Raw genomic sequence first — 25,061 nt, forward strand, 5'->3', positions numbered from 1 at the left:
AGAAATCAAGTTTTCAATGAACAACGTGTTTCAATATCAAACTGATATTTTTTTCAATTTTAAAAAATAACAGTTCCAAAGAATCGCATGGCGGTGGTATAAGAAAGCCTGAAATGGGCATTAAGCACACCCATTCAGGGATTCATAAAAAGGGGGAGGAGAGCGCAATGTGGAAAAAATATTGTTGCCATAACAAGTATGGTGTATCCCTGTAAAATATAAGTGTGTGTGTTCTTAATCATGTAAAAATATTGCAAGAAGAAAGAATATAGGGAAAAAAATATAAAATGAACGGGTGTGGAATGAGTGGGGAGATGAAAAATGAAAAGACTGGAAGGTTTTGACTACACTGATCAGTGGAGCCACGGAGTCTCCTGCGCAGAGGAGTGTATGTTGCGGGAGATAGTCAATATAAAGGAAGAAAAAGAGGGGCAATAGAAAAGGAGAAAAAAATGGAAGGAAGATTTGGGAAATAAGGTGGAGTAGTGGAAAAAAAGAGAGCAGAGAGAAGTGGGAGCTGGTAAATGTAGATTCAAGTTGAGAAAACACATTTTGTGTAAAAAAAACAAAAAACCGTATTGGAAAAGTTTATATGAAAAAGGGGGTGGATTATAGTGAGTTCTGAAAAACTGGGATTAAGAAGTTATGATTATTAGTGTGGAAAGTGAAAAGAAGAGTATTAAGCAAAAAAAAGGAAATTAGTGATGATGGGAAAAGGTAACTTAAAACCGGAATGGAGTGAAAAATCGATAAGAATTGATTTTTGTGAGCCTTGTGGTTCCATGGAATGCCATTAAAAATAACTGTCCAGTATGAAATCCCAACAGAATATTAGGAAAACTGGCTAACATTGTTTGTTTTTTTGGGAGGGAATTATTACTGGAATAAAGAGGTATAAAAGTAAGAAGTTAGGTGGATGTGATGTGCAGAATCGACATTAAAAAAAGCTCTTGCTGTAAGGCCGGAGTTACACTTGCGAGGGACTCTCACAAGTCTCGCATCACATCACCCAGCACGGCCCCACACTCTCCTGACAGGGGCGGGTCAGCTACATGTACAGCTGAGACGCTCCTGTCCGGAGGGCGGAAGGCTTTGCCGGGTGATGTCATGTGAGACTCGCGTGAGTGTGACTCCAGCCCAACTGTTGGTTGTTTAGAACTTGAAAAAGAAGCCTGTTTGGCGTTCAACCGTGCAGTTAATTTTAATTAAATCCTATTTCCTTCTACTACAGCAGCAAGATCTGTTTATCCAGCTGTGCAGCCTCTTTTTTTTTTTGTTGTTAAAGTTTTAACAGCAAGTTTTAATCACACACACAGCTCAATATTATAGCAAAAATCCAATCAGACAAGTTGAAAGTGATCTTATATTTGTCACCATATTGATTGAATACTTCTTTCTTTTTGTGTTTTTTGTTTTCCCCAGGTCAGACACTACTAAGTTAGTCATATAGAAACACCACTTTATTACAATACAGATCTCCCAGCCCCTGTAATGCCAATCAAACAAAATGTCTATGCATCCTATCTTTTAACCTTTTCCTATCCTGAGGGGACATTCCAAAAATTCTGTTACGCTCCTTTGTTGGGCCACTGTCTTGTTTATCGTTCACATGTGAATACATTGATTTCCTGTTTATTTATTTTACAAAATTCATTCATATTGCAAAATTCTGCTTTGATGTGTTTTCCCAAATATAGGATTTCAATGGGCAGATCAGGAAATTTTATTGGATAGGAAAAGGTTAAAGTGTTTTTTTTTTTTTTGGTTTTTTTTTTCATCTTTCCCACTGGTGAATGATTAAAATAGATGGTACCATTTAGAAGTTCATCTCGTCTCAAAAAACAAGGCCTCACATGGCTTTGTAGATGAAAAAACAAAACAAAACCGTTAGAGGTCTTGGAATAAAGTGAGGAAAAAATGAAAGCACAAAAATGGAAAATCACCCTATTGGGAAGGGGTTAAGCCACCTAATCTGAAAGCAGCATAATGTTAAGACATTGTAGTCTTCCATATTGTTTTGCTCTGCATAAACCCATCTTCACCATTGATAGGCAACTTTCCACCTATGCATATTGTACATAGATAGCTGTCAATCAATGGTGTGAGTTGGGTTATATGGAGCACAGTTAGATCTGCAGCAGATAACTGTCAGTTTATCAAAATTGTATTAAGCAGCCCAGTAATTAATGCATCGTTGGCATCGGGATTCTTGCACCACATCATGCTGTTCTCAGATGGGGTAGCAAAAACGTGGTGACAGATTCCCTTTAAGTGTTTTGTCCTCCCACCATCTATACCCATCATGCCTACATTGAGCAGTCTATAGCTTTGTGTGTAAAGGAGGCAGGCCTCCCTGTTTTAGGGTTTGCTTGCAGTCATTTTAGTTTCCTTTCCCCCCCTCCTTCCTCTAGCTGTGAAGCAGGGACTACACAATCTCCTTGCTTATACTAATGAAGGGAGGAAAATGCTGAATAATTACACTGTTCCAATCTTATCCTTCTATGGGAGGATCAGAGCAACCGTAACTCTTCTGCTTCTCACCGGCCATGGGGTCGTTCCCGCCTGCTTACCTGCCACCATTCCAGAGTACTCTCCTGAACAAGGGAAAGTCGCCTAAGTAGGTGACTTTCATGGGACATCGGTGAACCAGAAATGAACAGGATAAAGATTAGGTGAGTATGGTGCCCCACTTCACCCTTTCAGCTTTCTCACTATACCCTAGTCTAGATGGTTAAGTAACCGTACTCTTCTCCCACATGCCCTGTTCCACTCAATCCAAACACTTGGAATTAAGATGCCTCCCTTTTCATCCCGAGTGCTCATTATTAAGCATTTCCATAGAGAGGTTGGATCCCAAATGCATATGTTGCTTTGAGTTATTTGAGACATTGCTTGAGTGTTTCACTGATCTATTTGTGGTGGCTGCATGTTCGCCTCTTTCTTTGTCGCTCCATTGGGAGACCCAGACAATTGGGTGTATAGCTTCTGCCTCTGGAGGCCACACAAAGTATTTCACTTTTAAAAAAGTGTAACCCCTCCCCTCTGCCTATACACCCTCCCGTGGACCACGGGCTCCTCAGTTTTATGCTTTGTGTGGAAGGAGGCACACATCCACTCATGCATTCTCATACATAGTTATGACGGATGGAAGAAAAGAGGACCCCTATGGGGTCCCCGGCATGCTCCCTTCTCACCCCACTACGTCGGCGGTGTTGTTAAGGTTGAGGTACCCATTGCTGGTACTGAGGCTGGAGCCACATGCCGTCTCCTTCACCATCCCTTATGCGGCTCTGGGAGAAGTGGGAGCCTAAACGGTCATCCAAGTGCTGGGACCGTGCTCCATCCGCAGCCCCTGGTGGATCCTGTCGGACCGGAGCTTCTTCACCCCCAGGGACCGGGCCCTGCAGCTTTAAGGTACTCTGTGTACCTATGTGGGGACCGTACAGGGAGGAAGGTCGCACCTTCTCTCCGGAAGCCGCGGTAGTTCCGTCCGTTGTTTTTTCGGCGGACTTCCGCGCCCGCCGTGCCTGCTTGTCGGGCACGGCCTTAAATTTAGTCCCCGGCTTCGCCGCAGCCTAGTCGCGAAAAATCCCGCCCCCGGGCCTGCCTGCAGGGGTAAGGGCGGGATTACCGACATGATGTCGGCTTTGAGGGCTGGAGCATCTTTGCATGTCTCCCCCCCCTCATTGACCACTTTGGGACCTCCAGATTCCCGCTCTTTGCCGGCGCCGCCCGCGGCTCCACGCCCCCCCTGAGAGCTCCGGCGGCCATTTTTGGCATTCTGCCGGATGATGCTACAGCAGCAAAGCTCTACAGCTCCGGGGGATCCACGACAGGGAATCTGGAGGACACACTCCGCTCGTTAGCGGTTGGTAAGCCACACCGGTCACCCGGTGCTGGTCCCCCTAGGGTGCCGGGATATATATATATATATATATATATATATATATATATAATATATTCAGAAAGGCTGTATACCCTTTTCCCATATACCCTCAGTGGTCACTCTCCTAAGAGACACCGATTGCTTACAGCATCTCGTCCACAAGGAGCAAAGCCCCTAAGGCACAGATTTTTTTTGCGGTCTGTACCTCTTGTAGGGCTATGTTGCCTGCGGGATCCACCTACCCTCACTGTGATCAATGCTCGACTCCTGCCACGCTTGCTCAGCCGGAGCCTCGGGCACTTGTGGGCCCCTCGGCTCATGTAGATCCCCCCGCTCCCCCTGAGCAGTCAGCAGGGACAGAGACACCGTCGTTGGCCTCTTTCGCTGAGACGCTCTCCCAGTCACTTTCTCAATCCATTGCTCAGTCTATGGACAAATGGTCATCTAAGCTCCTTGAGGCATTGCAGTCCAGACCGGGCCCTTCACAGGCCCCGGACCCTGTTCGTTTGTCTCCTCCAGGCCCTTCTCGGTCCGCGCCGCAGCGCGCTCCCAGGATAGCCCCTAGGTCACAGGCGGAGGACTCCTGCCCGGATCGCAGCCCCAGGCCGGCTAAGTGGCCTCGCTGGGACTCTTCTCCGGCCTCCTCACGCTGCTCTGGATCCCAGCTTGAGGAATCTCAGGAAGACGAGGCGGACGTGGGAGCTCAGGGCTCTGACCCTGACTTCACTCTTAACCTTCATGCCCCTGAAGGGGACGCCCTAGTAAATGATCTTATCTCGTCCATCAACGAGGTGTTGGATCTCTCACCACCACCTCCTCCTGCAGAGGAACCGGCTTCTCGGCAGGAGAAACACCAATTTCGATTTCCCAAACGTACTCGCAATACGTTTTTTGATCACTCTAACTTCAGGGACGCTGTCCAGAAGCCCAGAGCGGTTCCGGACAAGCGCTTTGCTAAACGGCACACTGACACGCGTTATCCCTTTCCACCTGAAGTCGTTAAGGGCTGGGCACACTCCCCTAAGGTGGATCCGCCAGTCTCTAGATTGGCTGCTAGGTCCGTTGTGTCTGTTGCCGATGGCTCATCCCTGAAGGATGCCACTGACAGACAGATAGAGCTCTTGGTGAAGTCTATTTATGAGGCTACGGGCGCGTCTTTCGCCCCGGCCTTTGCGGCCGTGTGGGCTCTCCAAGCTATCTCGGCATGTCTGACTGAGATTAATGCCGTCACTCAGAATTCTGCTTCGCATGTTTCATCCTTGACCTCTCAGGCATCAGCATTTTCGTCCTACGCCATGAACGCCGTCTTGGACTCCGCTAGCCGTACGGCCGTGGCATCCGCTAACTCCGTGGCAGTCCGCAGGGCCATGTGGCTGCGCGAATGGAAAGCAGACTCTGCCTCCAGAAGGTTCTTAACTGGTTTACCTTTATCTGGCGACCGTTTGTTTGGCGAACGGTTGGATGAGATTATTAAGGAATCCTCGGGAAAGGACTCCTCCTTACCCCAGTCCAAGCCTAAGAGACCTCAGCAGAGGAAGATCCAGTCGAGGTTTTGGTCCTTTCGTCCCCCCGCCAAGACCCAATCCTCTTCGTCCAACAGGCCGGAGAAAGTACAGAGGAACTCCTATGCGTGGCGGTCCAAGCCACGCCCCCAAAAGGCCGCAGGAGGCACTGCCTCCAAGACGGCCTCCTCATGACTCTCGTCCCCATCCAGCCACATCCTCGGTCGGTGGCAGGCTCTCCCGCTTTGGCGACGCCTGGTGGCCACACGTTCAAGACCGTTGGGTGAGAGACATTCTGTCTCATGGTTACAGGATAGAGTTCAGCTCTCGACCTGCGGCTCGTTTGTTCAGAACCTCCCCACCCCCCGCACAGGCCGACGCACTTTTTCAGGCAGTGGACGCTCTGAAGATGGAAGGAGTTGTGATTTCCGTTCCCCTTCAGGAACGTGGTCGCGGATTTTACTCCAACTTGTTCGTGGTGCCAAAAAAGGACGGATCATTCCGTCCCGTTCTGGACCTCAAGCTGCTCAACAGACATGTGAGAATCAGACGGTTTTGGATGGAATCTCTCCGCTCGGTCATCGCCTCGATGTCACAAGGAGACTTCCTAGCATCGATCGACATCAAAGATGCTTATCTCCATGTACCGATCGCACCCGAACACCAACGTTTCCTGCGTTTCGCCATCGGGGACGAACGCCTCCAGTTCGTGGCACTGCCTTTCGGCCTGGCGACAGCCCCACGGGTTTTCACCAAAGTCATGGCATCCGTCGTGGCGGTCCTGCACTCTCAGGGCCACTTGGTGATTCCTTACTTGGACGATCTCCTAGTCAGGGCTCCTTCTCGGGTGGCGTGTCAACGGAGTCTTACCGTCACTCTGGCGACTCTCCAACAGTTCGGGTGGCTCATCAATTTCCCGAAATCCAAGTTGACGCCAACCCAATCACTGACTTACCTCGGGATGGAGTTTCATACCCAGCCAGCGTTAGTCAAGCTACCGCGGGATAAACAGCTTTCTCTGCAGGCGGGGGTGCAGTCCCTTCTTCGGGGTCAGTCACACTCCTTAAGGCGCCTCATGCACTTCCTGCGTCCCCTGATGAACTAGGGAAACGCGCGTCGGGACCAAGGACGGCACAACCGCTAATAACCAAATACAGGTCAGTTTCAGCTGCGCTCCACTCCTTATTACTATCGCTATACAGAGTGATCGGATCTTGGCTGCAATCCCCAGAGGCATAGTGCGGCCGCAAGCTCTGGGTGATGCACTCATAGAGATCCGGTTAGAAGGGAGAGAGTTACTAGATATTGAGGAAAAAGTAACAGGTCTTTGGTGGAGGCTTACTACAAGCCATGAACAGTTTATGCAGCTATCTGAAACCTATTAATGCGGTATTGGAGCTAGTCCAGTGTGATTAGGAACTGGACCCAGTTGTATACATATGTGTAGTTTGTATATGGAATTTTATAATCGGAATAATTAAATAAAAGAATATTATTGAGGTTATGCACCATCCCAAGTGTTTTTTCTGTGGTGTTTACACTCCTTAAGACGCCTCATGCACTTCCTGGGGAAGATGGTTGCAGCTATGGAGGCAGTGCCGTTTGCGCAATTCCATCTACGGCCACTCCAATGGGACATTCTTCGCAAATGGGACAAGAGTTCGGCTTCCCTCGACAAGAACGTCTCTCTTTCCCTCGCAACCAAAACATCACTTCGGTGGTGGCTCCTCCCCACATCTCTGTCCCGGGGAAAATCCTTCCTACCCCCAACCTGGGCCGTGGTCACCACGGACGCGAGCCTGTCAGGTTGGGGAGCGGTCTTTCTCCACCACAGGGCTCAAGGAACCTGGACTCCAATAGAATCATCCCTTCAGATCAATATCCGGGAGATAGGGGCAGTATATCTAGCCCTATTGGCTTTCCATCGGTAGCTGGAGGGCAGGCAGATCCGAATCCAGTTGGACAACGCCACTGCCGTCGCCTACATCAACCACCAAGGCGGCACTCGCAGTCGTCAAGCCTTCCAGGAAGTCCGGCGGATTCTGCAGTGGGTGGAAGACACAGGCTCCACCATCTCCGCAGTTCACATCCCGGGCGTAGAAAACTGGGAAGCAGACTTTCTCAGTCGTCAGGGCATGGACGCGGGGGAATGGTCTCTTCACCCAGACGTGTTTCAAGAGATCTGCCGCCGCTGGGGAACGTCGGACTTCGATCTCATGGCGTCACGACACAACAACAAGGTCCCGGCCTTCATGGCACGGTCTCAGGATCACAGAGCTCTGGCCGCGGACGCTTTGGTTCAGGATTGGTCGCAGTTTCAACTGCCATATGTGTTTCCCCCTCTGGCGATGCTGCCCAGGGTACTACGCAAAATCCGGTCCGACTGCCGTCGCGCCATTCTCGTCGCTCCAGACTGGCCAAGGCGGTCGTGGTATCCGGATCTGTGGCATCTCACGGGGGATCAACCGTGGACACTTCCAGACCGCCCAGACTTGCTGTCCCAAGGCCCATTTTTCCATCTGAATTCTGTGGCCCTCAACCTGACTGTGTGGCCATTGAGTCCTGACTCTTAGCGTCTTCAGGGTTATCTCAGGATGTAATTGCCACCATGAGACAAGCCAGGAAACCAACGTCCGCCAAGATCTATCACAGGACTTGGCAAATCTTCTTATCCTGGTGCTCTGATAACGGTTTTTCTCCATGGCCGTTTGCCTTACCCACATTTCTTTCATTCCTACAATCTGGAATGGATATGGGTTTGTCCCTCGGCTCTCTCAAGGGCCAAGTGTCGGCGCTCTCCGTGTTTTTTCAAACGCGGCTAGCCAGACTTACGCAGGTCCGCACGTTCCTGCAGGGGGTTTGCCACATGGTCCCATCTTACAAACGTCCGTTGGAACCTTGGGATCTTAACAGGGTCCTGACGGCTCTTCAAAAGCCACCTTTTGAGCCGTTGCGGGATGTTTCTCTCTCCCATCTTTCTCAGAAGGTGGCCTTCCTGGTTGCAGTCACATCTTTTCGGAGAGTGTCTGAGCTTGCAGCGCTGTCATGCAAATCTCCTTTCCTGGTTTTCCACCAGGATAAGGTGGTTCTACGTCCTGTCCCGGAATTCCTCCCTAAGGTGGTATCCCCTTTTCATCTAAATTAGGATATCTCCTTGCCTTCCTTTTGCCCTAATCCAATTCACCAGTGTGAGAAGGATTTGCACTCTTTGGATCTTGTGAGGGCACTCCGGATTTACGTGTCTCGCACGGCGCCCCTGCGCCGTTCAGACGCGCTCTTTGTCCTTGTCGCTGGCCAGCGTAAGGGCTCTCAGGCCTCCAAGTCCACCTTGGCTAGGTGGATCAAGGAACTGATTTTGAGGCCTACCGTGCTTCTGGGCTTCCCCCCTCCCTTCAGGGTTGAAAGCCCATTCTACCAGAGCCGTAGGTGCGTCCTGGGCATTGCGGCACCGGGCGACGGCTCAGCAGGTGTGTCAGGCAGCTACGTGGTCTAGCCTGCACACTATCGCGAAGCACTATCAAGTGCATACCTATGCTTCGGCAGACGCCAGTCTAGGTAGGCGAGTCCTCCAGGCGGCGGTTGCCCACCTGTAAGAGGGGGCCGTTTCCGGCTCTTTTTATTGGGGTATTGGTTTACCCACCCAGGGACTGCTCTTGGACGTCCCAATTGTCTGGGTCTCCCAATGGAGCGACAAAGAAAAGGGGAATTTTGTTTACTTACCGTAAATTCCTTTTCTTCTAGCTCCTATTGGGAGACCCAGCACCCGCCCCTGTGCCCTTCGGGCTGGTTGTTCTTTTGTGTACACATGTTGTTGATATTGACTTTTTCTTTTGGTTCATGGTCTTCAGTTCTCCGAACATCCTTCGGATTGAATTTGCTCTAGACCATTTATAAGTTTTCTCCTTCCTGCTTTTGCACCAAACTGAGGAGCCCGTGGTCCACGGGAGGGTGTATAGGCAGAGGGGAGGGGTTACACTTTTTTAAAAGTGTAATACTTTGTGTGGCCTCCAGAGGCAAAAGCTATACACCCAATTGTCTGGGTCTCCCAATAGGAGCTAGAAGAAAAGGAATTTACGGTAAGTAAACAAAATTCCCCTTTTCCCCAACACTACCTGATGTTCCTTTTTATCCTGTTCACTAACTTACGGCACTTTTCCTCAATCGGCCGAGGATCTGCCCCGTTTGCCTCCAGGAACAGTTTTCCAGTGGTGTCTTGGCTAAGCGGTTTTTTTTCACCTTTTTCTATAGCCACCTCTACCAGTTCTCTATTTTAGCGCTGGGCTTGATGTCACATTCTTCTGGCCTTATACCAGAAAATTTTAGAGCAACTTTTCATCATGGCTTAGGCCTTGGCTTTGACTAGTAGCTGCTACTTTTGATGGCAACCAATAGCAGCTCTGTGCTCCCCTCTCCTTTTTACTGGTTGAAAGGAGAACATCAAATTGGAGGAGCCTTGTCATCATTCTTTCAACTCCGTTTGATGTATTCATGGATGATAGAATGTTTCAAATAGATTTTGTGAGTATGAGTTGTCAGGACAGTTTTTAGGACCTACACTGAAAACTGTTAGGTCCTGTCTATGCTGTATATCCTATATGTTCTATGCACAAGGTCACCATTTGCATAGAAGCACTATGCTCAGTCAGATATCATAGCATCTGCATTGATCCTGTAGGGCAATCCCTGTATATGTTTTGCATGTTCTGCTCAATAGTGCAACATCTGTTTACTATAGGGCGGTACAGTGGTCAATGGTTAGCACTGTTGCATTGCAGCTCTGAGGTTCTCGGTTCAAAGCCTACTAAGGACAAAATCTGCAAGGAGTTTGTATGTTCTTCCCATGTTTTTGTGGTCTTCTTCTGTGTGCTCCGGTTTCTATAAATAAACCTTCATAAAATTAATATGATGAGACATTATAGTTTTATATGTGTACAGGTAGAAAAATGCAATTGGGCATGATTAAACACACGAGTAGTCACAGCAAAATTTCATGATTAGCAAAAAAACAATTTTAAGAAATAACGTTTTGAACACCATTCTAAAGGCCCAGTCACACACGACTTACCAGCGATCCCGAAAAACGATGCGACCTGATAGGGATCGCTGGTAAGTCGCTGGGGGGTCACTGGTTAGATGTCACACAGTCAGATCTTACCAGCGATGCAGGAACAATACAGGTCGCAGTAGCGACCTGTATAACGATCTCAGCAGTCACTGTGACCCTGTCACACAGTGTCAAACACAGCGATGTGTCCTGCCCAGCAGGACATCGCCTTTGAAGAAAATGGCCTGGACCATTCTGCAACGACTAAAGATCTCACAGCAGGGGCCTGATCGCTGGTAGGTGTCACACATAACGAGATCGCTAACGGGATCACTACTGCATCACAGAAACCGAGACTCAGCAGCGATCTCGCTAGTGATCTCGTTATGTGTGACAAGTACCTTAAGTCTGAACTGGGTGCAAAAACCTAAAAAAACTACACTATATACCTTCTCTCCATACAGTGTAGTTTTTTTTTAGGTTTTTTCCTCCAGTTCAGACTTAGAATGGTGTTCCAAACGTTATTTCTTTTTTTGTTACTAGTCTTTCGTTTGTGAACCCGACCCCTCCCACACCTTGCTGGTCCACATTATACATATATAGCCTGGGTCTCAGCTTCCCATACATGGTAAGTTCTTTAACTGCATGGGAGGACCCAAATTAGCTAGGGACCCCAAAAATAAGAGAATATCGTGAAGAGGTTTTGGGGCTCAGTTGCATTGATCAATTCAATAGCTAAATTTCTCTTTATTCATATTTCATGGCAGTAATGCAGATTCCACTCTCATTTTTTCATTTCTGCATTTAGCTATTGTATTTTTCAGGCCAATGTTGACACAGCAGTTTCTGCTTTTCACATATTCCCCTTGCATAGTCACTGGTGTGCATACCTTCTCTCCATATTGCAAAAAAACAATGATATTTAGAAATGCGTAACAGTTGGGTCAGCAATATAACGTTATAACCAGCAGGTGGCAATACAGTAATAATTTGTAATATTCAAATAGAGTGCAAGTGCCATTAGACATCAATTGACATATTAAACCAGAACAGATTACCTACAAGACAAAAGCTGGACTACTGTTCCACCTTAGTCTACATGGAATCCATTTATTCCCACTGTCCTTAGTTCTGCATGCCTGTGTACCTCCACACGCCTTGTCTGCCGTTCTGTCCCCAAGAGTTTCTGCACCAACTGGTTTTACTCCTCTTACATGCAGTTGTTACATTTTAAGGCTACTTTCACACTTCAGTCGTTTCAAATCCGTCAGGTTAGTCGGAACGACGGATATGTCGTTTTTTTTAAGCTGGCAACGGATATGTTATTTCACGGGATTCCGTTCACAGGGCTGGCGATATCTGTAACTGTAAATAGCCATAGTGAGGTCACCGCTGAATGAGCAGCGCGCTCATTTTCTCTACACTAGACCCGCAGACCAGGTCTGTGATTTGGTTTTTAACCCTTTATTGAGTTTGCATAATTGTCAATAATGCAAATACCAAAAACCATAAATATGGGAAATAATTAATATTTTATTCACATGATTATCAAAAAATATTACAAAACTTTATTAATGCCACAACACACAAGATAAAAACAACCCCTAAAAACACACTAAGAAAAATACTGGTGCAATGTGGTCAATAGAATGAAATTCAAAGTGGTCATCACATATATATAATTGTCAAAAATTGCTTTTCGGTTATTTATAACTGTATAGGTACATCTAAAACCCCCAGTTTCAAATTAAAGTGTCAGTGCATTATACTAAAATCAAAGCTTAGTAGCATAAACAGCTTCAGCGGTAAACCACAGCATTAGGATACCTTTATAGTAAGGCTAGAACACATAATAACAGAGACCAGACCAAAATACCAGACAATGCTGACCACACTGCCCAGCACCTAGACGCACATTTCGCACTCGCTTCATCAGGAGGTGCTGAGGTAGTGGGATCATCATTTATTATTACTGCAGAGCCACATGAGGTCAATTTACTGCGCACACCGCGTGATGGCAGCCATATCGCCATTCGTGTTTCTCGTTGGACGCCGAGCCGGAGGGGAGAGACCGCTCCCAACATACAGAGTGCGCACACACGTCAGAGCGGTCAATACCCATATTAAGTAAGGCCAAAGATAATGGCAGATTCAGATGTATATTGAGAAATGCTGTGAACAAAGCGAAAAAAATATATAAACATGGAATACAGCGCGATTAATTTTTATATAATATATATATATATATATATATATATATATATATATATAATCTCCATATGCATTTTAGGGTAAAAAAAACATGGGTTCTGAAAACAGCAACATTATAGTATGTGTAGAGGAGATTTGCATAAAGGGACTGCCTACGTACAAAATACACAGATATTAACCCCTAAAGAGACATATTAGTTTTATATGTGTACAGGTAGAAAAATGCAATTGGGCATGAATAAATACACGAGCAGTCACAACAAGAATTCATGATTAGCAAAAAGAAACAATGAAGTTTTAGAAATGCGTAACAGTTGGGTCAGCAATATAAAGTTATAACCAGCAGGTGGAAATACAGTAATAATTTGTAATATTTAAATAAAGTGCAAGTGCGATTATACATAATTAATTGACATATTAAACCAGAACAGATTACCTACAAGACTAAATCCAGACTACTGCTCCACCCCAATCTACATAGAATTCATATATTCTCTCTGTCCTTAGTTCTACATGCCTGTGTACCACCACACGCCTTGTCTGCCGTTCTGTCCACAATAGTTTCTGCACCAACTGGTGTTACTCCTCTTACATGCAGTCGTTACATCTTAACAAGGTAACATGTCTACCAGATTAGGCAGGACGCCAGACCAATCTGCTGCCGATTCCTCCAGCCGCAGTCTCTTTTGAGCAGAATAATGACCCTCCGAATGAGGGCGTTACTTGTAATGCAGTCAACTTGGAATATCATTCAAGGTTAGCATCTGCCTGCAGCTTTTCTAATCTCTACAATAGGACTTTCTCCCATTTTACAGTTTCTTTCGAAAGTATTCCTCTCCCTTGACTTTTTTAACCTTTCCCCACATTTCAGACTTCAAACCTAAAGATAAAAATGTTAATGTTATGGTGAAGAATCAACAAGTGGGATACAATTGTGAAGTTGAATGAAATGTATTGCTTATTTTAAACTTTTTAAAAAAATAAATATCTGAAAATTGGGGCGTGCAATATTATTCGCACCCTTTACTTTCAGTGCAGCAAACTCACTCCAGACGTTCATTGAGGATCTCTGAATGATCCAATGTTGTCCTAAATGACTGATGATGATAAATATAAGCCTAGAACTAGAGCTGAGATATCTTACTAGAACTCACCGTTAAGTCCTTTAACCCCTTCTCAACCAGCCGCTTTTGGGCTTTCGTTTTTTTTCGCCATTCTTCTGAGAGACGGGTTTTTTTTACATTTCAGTCAATCTGGTCGTGTGAGGGCTTGTTTTTTGCGGAACGAGCTGTACTTTTAAAAGAAACCATAAGTTTTACCATATAGTGTACTGGAAAATGGGAAAAATTGAAAAAAAATGCAATTGCACTAGTGTTTTTGATATTTTATTCACTGTGTTCACTATATGGTAAAACTAATGTGTTGGGTCGATGCCTCAGGTCGGTGCGAGTTCGTAGACACCAAACATGTATAGATTTACTTTAATCTGAGGTGTTAAAAAAATGAGAAGTTTGTCTGAAAAAAGTGGCGTACGTTTTGAGCCATTTTTCGTGACCCGTAGTGTTCTCATTTTTCGGGATCTATCGATCAGCAACTGATTATTTTTTGCGTCTCGGGTTAACGTTTTTAACGATACCATTTTTGCGCCGATGCTACGTTTTGATTGCCTGTTAATGCAAAAAAGTAAATTTGGTGTTTGGAACTTTTTTGCCGCTACGCTGTTTACTGATCAGATTATTTGATTTTATACTTTCATAGATCGGGCATTTCTGAACACGGTGATACCAAATGTGTGTATATTTTCTTAACCCTTTAATTTCGGCTCAGTGCGCATGGGTTTGGGTCATGCACACTATGAAGCCGGGTGTACATGTCCTGGCTTCAAATTGAAGTAGTGCGCTTGACCCAAACTCCAGGGTTATGCGCACTGAGCCGAAATCCCTCGTCGGACGCAATGGCAGTGGAGAGGTGAGTGAGATCATGCTCTGACGCGCATTAATTAGCATGTTAGTACACCAACAGGGATGTACTAACGTGCTTATGGGGGCGACTGGCCGGCGAACTAACGTCCAGGTGACTAGTGCCCTCGCTTATTAGCATAAGATAAAAAATCTTTAGAAATACTTTTTTTAAAGATCCCTTTATCTATGCTAGTGTATAGAGGGACAGTTAGGCAGGGATTTGCAATATGCACCCAGAACTGCTCGTGCTTCTGGGTGAATATTGCACCTGACATGTTCCTTTTAACAGGTACGGCTGGATAGCGATTCCACTCGTACCTGCGAGGCACACATGTCAGCTGTACAAATCAGCTGACATGTGCGCGGATCCTCGCCTGCAGCTTACAGCAGGAGGTGGGGATTAACACTATGACCGCAGGGACGTAATATTACTGCCCTCGGTTGTTAAGGGGCTAAAGGATCTGCTGTGACCATCTTAGATCACAGTTGTTTTGGTGTCACGAAAAGAACCTACACAATATTAGGCTATCTTATCACTGATAATTTTCTATAAAATTATTTGTTGAAATAGAGTTAATGAATTGGAAAATTACATAGAATTTTCTTCTTTGTTTTAATTTTGCTTTATTTACGCATCTATGTTTTTTCAAACAGTTCTGCTTCACCTTGTGGGAGTTGTTATCCCTGCCTATATACATGGTGCAATGCATGATAAAGAACGTGAAGTGGTGATGACCATCCTAGAATCTTTAAACAACGTGCTTAAAGATGTAAAGGAACCGTGCATTACAGGACCCGAGCAGCTTGGAAAAATATGCAATGTCATCAAAGCAGTGCTACAGAGCAAGGTATGTGATGTCAATGCGACTAACTAAAAAATGTAAGAATATTTATATTAAATAATCTAATCAGATGCCAATCCAATTGATAAAATTGGCAAGTGACTGACCAGATATTTGATCTTTGATGATTTCACGTTCTGTACATTCAGATCTAATGAATGGGAAGCAATCCTTCAACACATGATCTAAATGCTATTTTCTTTTTCTCTACTTGCAGACTGCATGTCAAGACGAAGCTGAAGATGGAGAGGATGAGCAACAGGTATGCATTTTTTAATTTTTTTCATTAAGAAAATTTTAAAATGGCATTAACAATATTTACAACTTTTTCATTCAACTTTTTAGTTCCATTTTAAAAAAATAAATAAATTATGATAACACCACTGCTTTGGTCAAGCAGACCAGTTAGTCTACAGCAGTTTTTTTTATTTAAATATACATCAATAGTTTGGAACAATTGGATGTAAAGAACATAGTGGGGGCATTGTTACCGTGGGATGCCCAGAATAGAGATAATTACTGGTGGAAGGCACAGAAGGGGCATTTTTACTGGTGGAATGCCCAGTGGAAGGGGCATTGTTCTAGTGAAAGGCCCAGCAGAGGGGGCATTGTTACAAGCAAATGGGACATTGTTACTGCTTGAAGGCCAAGTGGAGGGGTCATTGTTACTTAAGGAAGGCCAAGTGGATGGGACTTTGTTACTGCAGGAAGGCCCAGCAGATGGGTCACTGTTACTGATGGAAGGCCTAGTTGAGGCGCCATTATTACTGCAGAAAGGCACAGCAGAGGGGTCATTGTTACTGGTGGAAGGCCCAGTTGAGACTGCATTATTACTGCAGGAATGCCCAGCGGTCATTGTTAATATTGGAAGGGTCCAGTGGAGGAGTCATTGTTAGTGTTGGAAGGCCAAACGGAGGGCTATTGTTTCTTTAGGAAGGCCCAGTGGATGGGGCATTGTTACTGCAAGAAGACCCAGCGGAGGGGGCATTCTTACTGCATGAAGGTCCAGTGGGATGGGTCATTGTTACTCATGGAAGGCCCAGTTGAGGCGGCATTATTACTGCAGGAAGGCCCAGCGGATGGGTCATTGTTACTAGTGGAAGGTCCAGTGTATGGGTCACTGTTACTAGTGGAAGGCCCAGCGGATGGGTCATTGTTACTGGTGGGAGGCCCAGTGGATGGGGCATTGTTACTGCAGGAAAGCCCAGCAGATAGGGCATTGTTACTGCAGGAAAGCCCTGTAGGAGCATTTGTACTGGTGGGAGATACAGAAGAAGCAATTTAACGTTTGTAAGCACAGAAGAAAACTTTTTACAGGTTAAAGGCTTCGGGGTACTTTGCACGCTGCGACATCGCTAGCCGATGCTTGTGATGTCGAGTGCGATAGTACCAGTCCCCGTCGCACGTGCGATATCTTGTGATAGCTGCCGTAGCGAACATTATCACTACGGCAGCTTCACACGCACTTACCTGCCCTGCGACGTCGCTCTAGCCGGCGCCCCGCCTCCTTCCTAAGGGGGCGGGTCGTGCGGTGTCACAGCGACGTCACACGGCAGGCGGCCAATAGAAGCGGAGGGGCGGAGATGAGCGTAACGTAAACATCCCACCCACCTCCTTTCTTCCGCATTGCCGGTGGAGGCAGGTAAGGAAATGTTCCTCGCTCCTGCGGCTTCACACACAGCGATGAGTGCTGCCGCAGGAACGAGGAACAACATCGTATCTCCTATTGGTGCGACATTATGAAAATGACCGACACTACACAGATCACCGATTTACGACGCTTTTGCGATAGTTTATCGGCGCATCTAGGCTTTACACGTTGCGATGTCGTTATCGGCGCCGGATGTGCGTCAATTTCGATTTGACCCCGACGAGATCGCAGTAGTGATGTCGCAGCGTGCAAAGTACCCCTTAGAGGAGGAATGAGAACTGGTGTGAGGTAAACATCAGTTTCAAGCAGTTCTGTCACATACCTGTGATTTGTTTTCCTCCCTACCACAGCTTAAAACATCTTTGTCCATATAAAGAGACACAGCGTCCTAAAGACTTATAATCAGAGATGTGCCTGATTTTACGCAATACAGAATGGTGTCGTTAATGGGTAGATAACTTGCTTTCATTGAACATACCCCTGTGGATAAGTGATCATTTTTTGATCGATGGGGCTCCAAACGTGGGATCTACACCACTTGGCAGAATGTGGAACTTCTAAGTTTGTTTGAATAGAGCTGCAGTGCACAGGCCCAACTATTCCATTCATTACCTTTCAGTTTGCAATCTACTTTTCCTGACATCCCCATAGAGAATTAAAGGAGTAGCAGTCAGGCGTCTGACCTGACACGCCACTGTGTAACGGGGTTCCTATCCTGTGTAGTTGATAACTTCTTTTCACTAGTCATCCCATTTAAGTTAGCTGCTGCTCATGCTTTCCAGTGAACAAAGTACTCGCATCCCTGTTTATAGTAGAGATATTTTTTATTAAAGGGAACCTGTCATCAGAAATTTGGCTTTCAACCTAAAAGTTTCCCCCTCTGCAGCTCGTAGGCTGCATTCTAGTAAGGTTTCTATACTTTTTGTGCCCCCTTTCTTCATCGTTCCTTATGGGAGACCCAGACCATGGGTGTATAGCTTCTGCCTCCGGAGGACACACAAAGTACTACACTAAAAGTGTAGCTCCTCCCTCCGAGCATATACACTCCCCGGATGACAAATCCAACCAGTTCAATGCTTTGTGTTCAGGAGGTCACACACACACATGCATCCTCTGATTTTTGATTTTTGATTTCAAAGATTTGGAAGAAAAGCGGGTCCAATCTGGACTCCCGGCATGTCCCTTCTCACCCCACTGTGTCGGCGGTGCTGTTAAGGTTGATTTTACAAGGCTGGAGCCTTCACATGCCGTGCTCCTTCACCATCCCCTGAGGCTCTGGCTTGAAGTGGGAGCCATCACGGTTCTCACTGCTTTGCAGGAGACCGGTCTCCATCCGCAGCCCTTTTCAGGATGCTGCCGGACGGAGCGCTCACCTCCCAGGGACCTGGCACCTGCGTCTCACAAGCTAAGTACTGAGACGTTATTACCACAGACAGTGGTCTTTCCAGGGGTCCCTTGTACTTTATATGTTGGGGAGAGTGTGTTATGACTGTGTTAACATTTCCGGCCGGTTCTCCAGTTTTCACTGGAGAACCGCGCCGATGGTGCCTGCACGCTGGCCGCATGTTTAAATCTAGGCCCCGGCTTCGCCTGAGGCCTAGTTTCGATTCTCTACCCCTGCATGTCAGTCAGTGCAGAGGGACAGTGTGGCTCCGCCCAGCGGCTGTTCAGCACAGGGAACGGACACTCCTCACTGAGGAAAGATTCCCTCCCCTGTATACCTCATTTGCCCTCCAGATCCTGCTCTCAGAGTAGGCCCCGCCCCCTCTCCTCGCTCCGGCGCCATTTTCTCAGCGTTCTCAATGTCTGCATAACCACATTGTGACAAATGGAGGCCTGGGCTGGGGGATCTGGAGGGCACAGAGATGTCCCTATGTTAAACGGTCTGGCAAGCCACAACCTCCGGTTGTGCAGCTGCTTATATACTCTGTTTATATACTCTGCTGGGGGTCATTCTGGACAGAACCCCCACTTCTGCAGCATGTCTCACATCAGAGCAAGGCTGCAAGGCTGTTCTTAATATGCACTGCATGTAGACTCGTACTGCCTGTACTGAGCACATAACCACATTGTGATGCTTGCTCTAACATAGTGGTCTCTCAGCCTGGAAGATCATCAGTGGTCCCTCCAGCTGCTCAGGCTCCGGTGGCTGAACCCCCGGTTTGGGTAGAATCCCTCTCTCCAGGGGACAGCTGTCCCGGACACTGCTGAGCATGCATCAACCCCCTTCTCAGGGCGCTTCTGCTGCTATGGCTCGCTCAGCAAAGCTCACAGAGGATTCCTCATCTGGTCTCAGTCCCCGTCCTCCTAAAATGGAGTCGCAGGGTCCCCTTTCCTTCCTCGTCCCGCAGCTCTGATTCACGAGCCGACTCGCAGGACGAGGAGGATGCTTTTACTAGGGGCTCGGACGCTACGTCATGTACATTGATCTGTCCGAAGGTGACGCAGATGCTAATGATTTGATTGCGTCCATTATATTTGTACTGGACCTCAATCAGCCTGTATCAGGGGTGCATTCCACTCTGGCAGAAAGGCATTCGTATACCTTAAGAGAACAAGGAGTGTGTTCCTTAACCACTCCAGTTTGTCAGCCCACTGTGTCCAAGCCCAGAGCCTGTCCTGACAGACGCCTCCCAAAGCGTGGTTCTGATGACTGTTTCCCCCTCCCACCAGTGGTGGTCAAGGAGTGGGCTCATTCACCAAGGGTGGACCCTCCGGTGTCTAGGCTTTCAGCCCGGACAGTTGTATCAGTGGCTGACGGCTCCTCTCTAAGGATCCCACTGTCCGCCAGGTTGTCCTTCTGGCCAAATCTATATATCAGGCGGCAGGGGCCTCGTTCTCCCCATCTTTTGCAGCAGTGCGGGCTCTCAAAGCCATCTCTGCTTCTCTGGAGGAGATGCATCCCCTCACCTAGGGACTTTATGCCCGAAGTGGTTGCCTTAACTTCCAGGCTTCAGTCTTTTCATCCTAGGCCATGTCTGCCATGCTGAAGACTGTCACCGCACTGCGGTGGCCTCGGCTACTTCCCTCGCTATCCGCAGGCTCCTGTGGCTTCGAGAGTGGAAGGCAGATGCTTTTTAAGAAGTTCCTTGCTGGGTTCCCTTTGCTGGGACCAGTCTATTCGGTGAACAACTGGATGAAATTATTACGGAAGTTTTTTGGCAGGAAGAGTACTTCCATGCCACAAACCCAGGAAACCTGTCCATGGCAGGAACCAGTCGAGGTTTCGTTCCTTTCGTTCCTCTAACTGGTCGTCCTCTAAGCCCTCGGCCTCGTCCACTAACTCAGCCAAGGTCCGTAAACCAACTGGCGCATGAAGCCGCGTCCTCAGAAGTCCGCAAGAGCTGCGGCCACCAGGCAGCCTCCTCTTGATTATCTGGCCGCGCCAGCAACGTCCTTGGTCGGTGGCAGGCTCTCCCTCTTGGGCGACGTGTGGTTTCAACACGTCTTCGATCAGTGGGTGTGGGTTACCATCTCCCACGGCTACAGAATAGAATTCTATCCAGCCCGCCAAACAGATTTTTTCTGTCAACTCCCCCCTGCTCCAAGGCCGCCGCCTTCTCACAGGCCGTGGCATTCTTGCAGGCCAATGTAGTAATTGTACCAGTTCCCGACTGGGAACGGTTCTGAGATTTCTACTCAAATCTCTTCCTAGTCCCCGAAAAGGACGGTGCTTTCCGACCTGGATCTCAAGCTTCTCAACAAGCATGTCAGGTGCGGCATTTTTGCATGGAATCTCTGCGATCAGTCAATGACCCAAGGAGATTTCTTAGCATCCATCGACATCAGAGATGTCTTTCTGCTTGTGCCAACCGCAGTTTCTCACCAGCGTTGGCTACGTTTTGTAATCGGAGAGGAACATTTCCAATTCGTGGCTCTCCCCTTCGGGTTCGCCACGGCCCCTCGTGTATTCACAAGGTCATGGCAGCAGTGGTTGCGGTTCTGCACCTCCAGGGGTTGGTAGTGATTCCTTTCCTGGACGACCTTCTAGCAAGGCTTCATCCAGTGCAGACTGTCAGTGGAATGTCTCGCTCACTCTCAGCGGAGTGTCTCGCTCACTCTCGCCACGCTTGCAAGTCCACTCTGACTCCGACCCAGGACCTTGCGTCCCTAGGGATGCAATTCGAGACTCTGCTGGCACTTGTGAAGCTGCCCTTAGTCAAACAGCAGTCCCTTCATCTGGCGGTTCGCCCTCTGCTGAGGCTCCGCCGTCATTCCATCAGGTGCTGGGTCAGATGGTGGCGTCAATGGAAGCGGTTCCCTTTGCCAGTCCCATCTGCGTCCCCTGCAGCTGGACATTCTCCGCTGTTGGGACAAGCGGACCTCTTCCTTGCACAGGCTGGTGGCTCTGTCGCCACAGACCAGGAGCTCTCTTTAGTGGTGGCTTCGGCCCCTCTCTCTGTCCCAGGGACGCTCCTTTCTGGCCCCGTCCTGGGTGATTCTCACCACGGATGCCAGTCTATCCGACTGGGGAGCAGTGTTTCTCCACCACCGAGCACAGGGCACTTGGACTCCGTCCGAATCAGCCCTCTCGATCAATGTGCTGGAAATCAGGGCTGTACTCCTAGCTCTCGTAGTTTTTCACCACCTGTCGGTGGGCAAGCACATTCGAGTCCAGTCAGACAACGCGACAGCAGTTGCCTACTTCAATCACCAAGGCGGGACTCGCAGCCGCCTAGCAATGTTGGAAGTTCAACGTATTCCTTCAGTGGACGGAGGACTCCAAGTCCACCATATCCGCAGTCCACATCCCAGGCGTTGAAAACTGGGAGGCAGATTATCTCAGCCGTCAAACCGTGGACAGCGGCGAGTGGGCCCTGCATCCGGCAGTGTTCCGGTCAATCTGCCGCAGGCGGGGCACTCCGGAAGTGGATCTAATGGCATCCCGGCACAACAACAAGGTCCCGGTTTACGTGGCTCGCTCCCACGATCCTCAGGCCTTGGCAGCGGACGCGCTGGTTCAAGATTGGTCCCAGTTCCGTCTGGCCTACGTGTTTCCCCCCTAGCTCTCTTGCCCAGAGTCCTGCGCAAGATCAGAATGGAGGGCCGTCGGGTCGTACTCATCGCCCCAGACTGGCCCAGGCGAGCTTGGTTCCCAGACCTGCTCCGTTTGTCCGTAGAGGTGCCGTGGCATCTCCCGGACCGGCCAGACCTTCTCTCACAGGGTCCGTTTTTCCGCCAGAATTCTGCGGCTCTCAGATTGACGGCGTGGCTCTTGAGCCCTGAATCCTTACGGCTTCAGGCATTCCTTCCGAGGTCATCTTCACTATGACTCAGGCTCTGAAGTCTTCCTCGGCCAGGATTTACCACAGGACTTGGAGAATTTTCCTGTCCTGGTGTCGTTCTTCCGGCCATGCCCCTTGGCCGTTTTTCCTTGCCGACCATCCTGTCCTTTCTACAGTCCGGTCTGCAGCTAGGACTGTCCCTCAATTCCCTCAAGGGACAGGTCTCGGCTCTGTCAGCGTTGCTCCAGCGGCGTATCGCCCGGCTGGCCCAGGTGCGCACCTTCATGCAGGGCGCATCTCACATCATTCCGCCTTACCGGCGGCCTCTGGATCCCTGAGACCTTAATCTGGTCCTCACGGCCTTACAGAAACCCCCCTTTGAGCCTCTTAGGGAGGTTTCGTTGTTTCGTCTTTCACAGAAAAGTGGTTTTTCTGGTGGCCATAATTTCTCTCAGGAGAGTCTGATTTGACTGTGCTCTCTTCGGAGTCACCCTCTTTGGTTTTTTTCACCAAGACAAGGTGGTTCTCCATCCGACTCCGGGCCTTCTCCCTAAGGTGGTGTCTCCTTTCCACCTTAACCAGGACATTTCATTGTCTTCCCTTTGTTCGGCCCCTGTGCATCGCTTTGAGAAAGCGTTGCATGCTTTAGATTTGGTGCGGACGCTCCGGATCTATGTGTCACGCACCGCTGTTCTTAGGCGGTGCACCTCTCTTTTTGTGCTGACCACAGGTCAGCGCAAGGGTCTCTCGGCTTCTAAACCGACCCTAGCTCGTTGGATTAGGTCGGCCGTATCCGATGCCTACCAATGTTCTCAGGTGCCTCCCCCGCCGGGGATTAAGGTGCACTCGACCAGAGCTGTCGGTGCCTCTTGGGCTACGGCTCAGCAGGTCTGTCAGGCTGCCACTTGGTCTAGTCTGCACACCCTTTCGAAGCACTACCAAGTGCATGCTCATGCTTCAGCAGATGCGAGCTTGGGCAGACGCATCCTTCGGACGGCTGTCGCCCATTTGTGAAGTTAGGTTTGCCTACTTCTCAGTTTCTGTTTATTCCCACCCATGGACTGCTTTGAGACGTCCCATGGTCTGGGTCTCCCATAAGGAACGGTGAAGAAAAAGAGAATTTTGTTTACTTACCGTAAATTCTTTTTCTTATAGTTCCGACATGGGAGACCCAGCACCCTCCCTGTTGCCTGTTGGCAGCTTTCTTGTTCCGTGTGTTTTTCACCGGCTGTTGTTGTAGACAGAGGTTCCGGTTATTCCGGGTTTTACTCTATCTCTACTTATGGGTGGATGTCCTCCTTCAGCTTTTGCACTAAACTGGTTGGATTTGTCATCCGGGGAGTGTATATGCTCGGAGGGAGGAGCTACACTTTTAGTGTAGTACTTTGTGTGTCCTCCGGAGGCAGAAGCTATACACCCATGGTCTGGGTCTCCCATGTCGGAACTATAAGAAAAAGAATTTACGGTAAGTAAACAAAATTCTCTTTTTTAAACCAAACTAAATACTTTATAAAACTGTACCTTTCGTTTTGAAAATCTTGTAAATCGTCCATGGGGGCGGGCCGTGTGGCGTCCGTTGCTGTATTTTACGCCGTCCCCCATGCTCCAAATCATCCCTCAGAACGCCGCCCACTGCACCCGAGGTCCCGTGCACGCCGGGACACCTGGTGACGTGGTCGCACGCACGAGAGTATGGGCGGCGCTGTGATTGCATCGCAATAAGGTGCGTGCGGCCATTCCCCGACGTGGACCCGTAGAAGTCTGGCTTACAGACGAAACGGCCGTCGTCCTTTGGAGGGACTCGCATCCTAGTCACCTCCCGCATTTTTATCTGCACCGATGAAAAGAACGCTTGAATAAAAAAGAAATTGTTTGGCATAGCAGCTGTTTGCGGTCGATTTTTCATCTTCCTGTTGAATGATTTCACAGTGATTTCACTGTGTTGAGCGCCCTCGTTGGCTGCTGGCAGTGTTTTCTCTGGCTGGTCTCCCGAGATCAGTGATTGTTTTGTCTCGTTGGTCTACTAGGCCTTGCTCCCACCTGGTCAGAATCCTACTCCACACTGATGAGGGGCAATACCTTGAAACAGCTGTCTGTGGATGGATACCTGGCCTTGGTATTTCCCTTGTCATATCTTTAAACTTGTCAAAGAGTTGGATATTGACTAAAAGGGCCACTTAATATGGTGGTTACGGTGGTTTCCTAAAAATGAGCCACTCCTTGGCTAGGTCCTTCCCGGAGGGATATCTGGCTAGTTTCTGTGTCGAGACTCCGAACAGAGGCTCCACGGACTTTTTTTTATTTGCATATTTCCCAGGGGGCAATGCACCTAGGATTTTGCTGTGTTGAGCTCCCTCGTTGGCTGCCGGCAGTGTTTTCTCTGGCTGGTCTCCCCGAGATCAGTGATTGTTTTGTCTTGTCTGGTTAATGGAGTTATCGGATTCCCTTTTATCCAGTGTCTTCAGCAGGCAATATTACATTAATAAACAACAGTAATATATACAGTATGTGATAAAACCGTAAATGGAAAAATCATCATATAGTTGGGTAAAAGCCAAAACACTCCAGAGAAGGAAAAAAAATAAGACACCACTGATTAATGTGCACCCGGAAATTTAGTATTGAAAGGTAAAAGTGCGGACCACGGAGCCAGGACTCACAGTAACGACTTATTTGTTCATATACACAGACTGTAAATGGCGGAGATCCAGAAATAGAATGCAGATTTCTATTCATTGC

At 48.0% G+C, this 25,061-nt stretch overlaps 1 protein-coding gene across 1 annotated transcript in view; it reads left to right on the plus strand.

Moving 5' to 3' along the window:
- The window catches only part of IPO4 (importin 4), a 298,714-nt gene that overhangs the window by 203,111 nt on the left and 70,542 nt on the right, over positions 1 to 25,061 (plus strand). The window contains exons 23-24 of the mRNA XM_075340711.1: positions 15,259 to 15,452; positions 15,664 to 15,708. Coding sequence (XP_075196826.1) covers positions 15,259 to 15,452; positions 15,664 to 15,708 — 239 coding nt within the window. The remainder of the gene's footprint in view (positions 1 to 15,258; positions 15,453 to 15,663; positions 15,709 to 25,061) is intronic.

The sequence above is a fragment of the Anomaloglossus baeobatrachus genome, chromosome 1 (genome assembly GCF_048569485.1).
Source record: "Anomaloglossus baeobatrachus isolate aAnoBae1 chromosome 1, aAnoBae1.hap1, whole genome shotgun sequence".
Taxonomy (NCBI): domain Eukaryota; kingdom Metazoa; phylum Chordata; class Amphibia; order Anura; family Aromobatidae; genus Anomaloglossus; species Anomaloglossus baeobatrachus.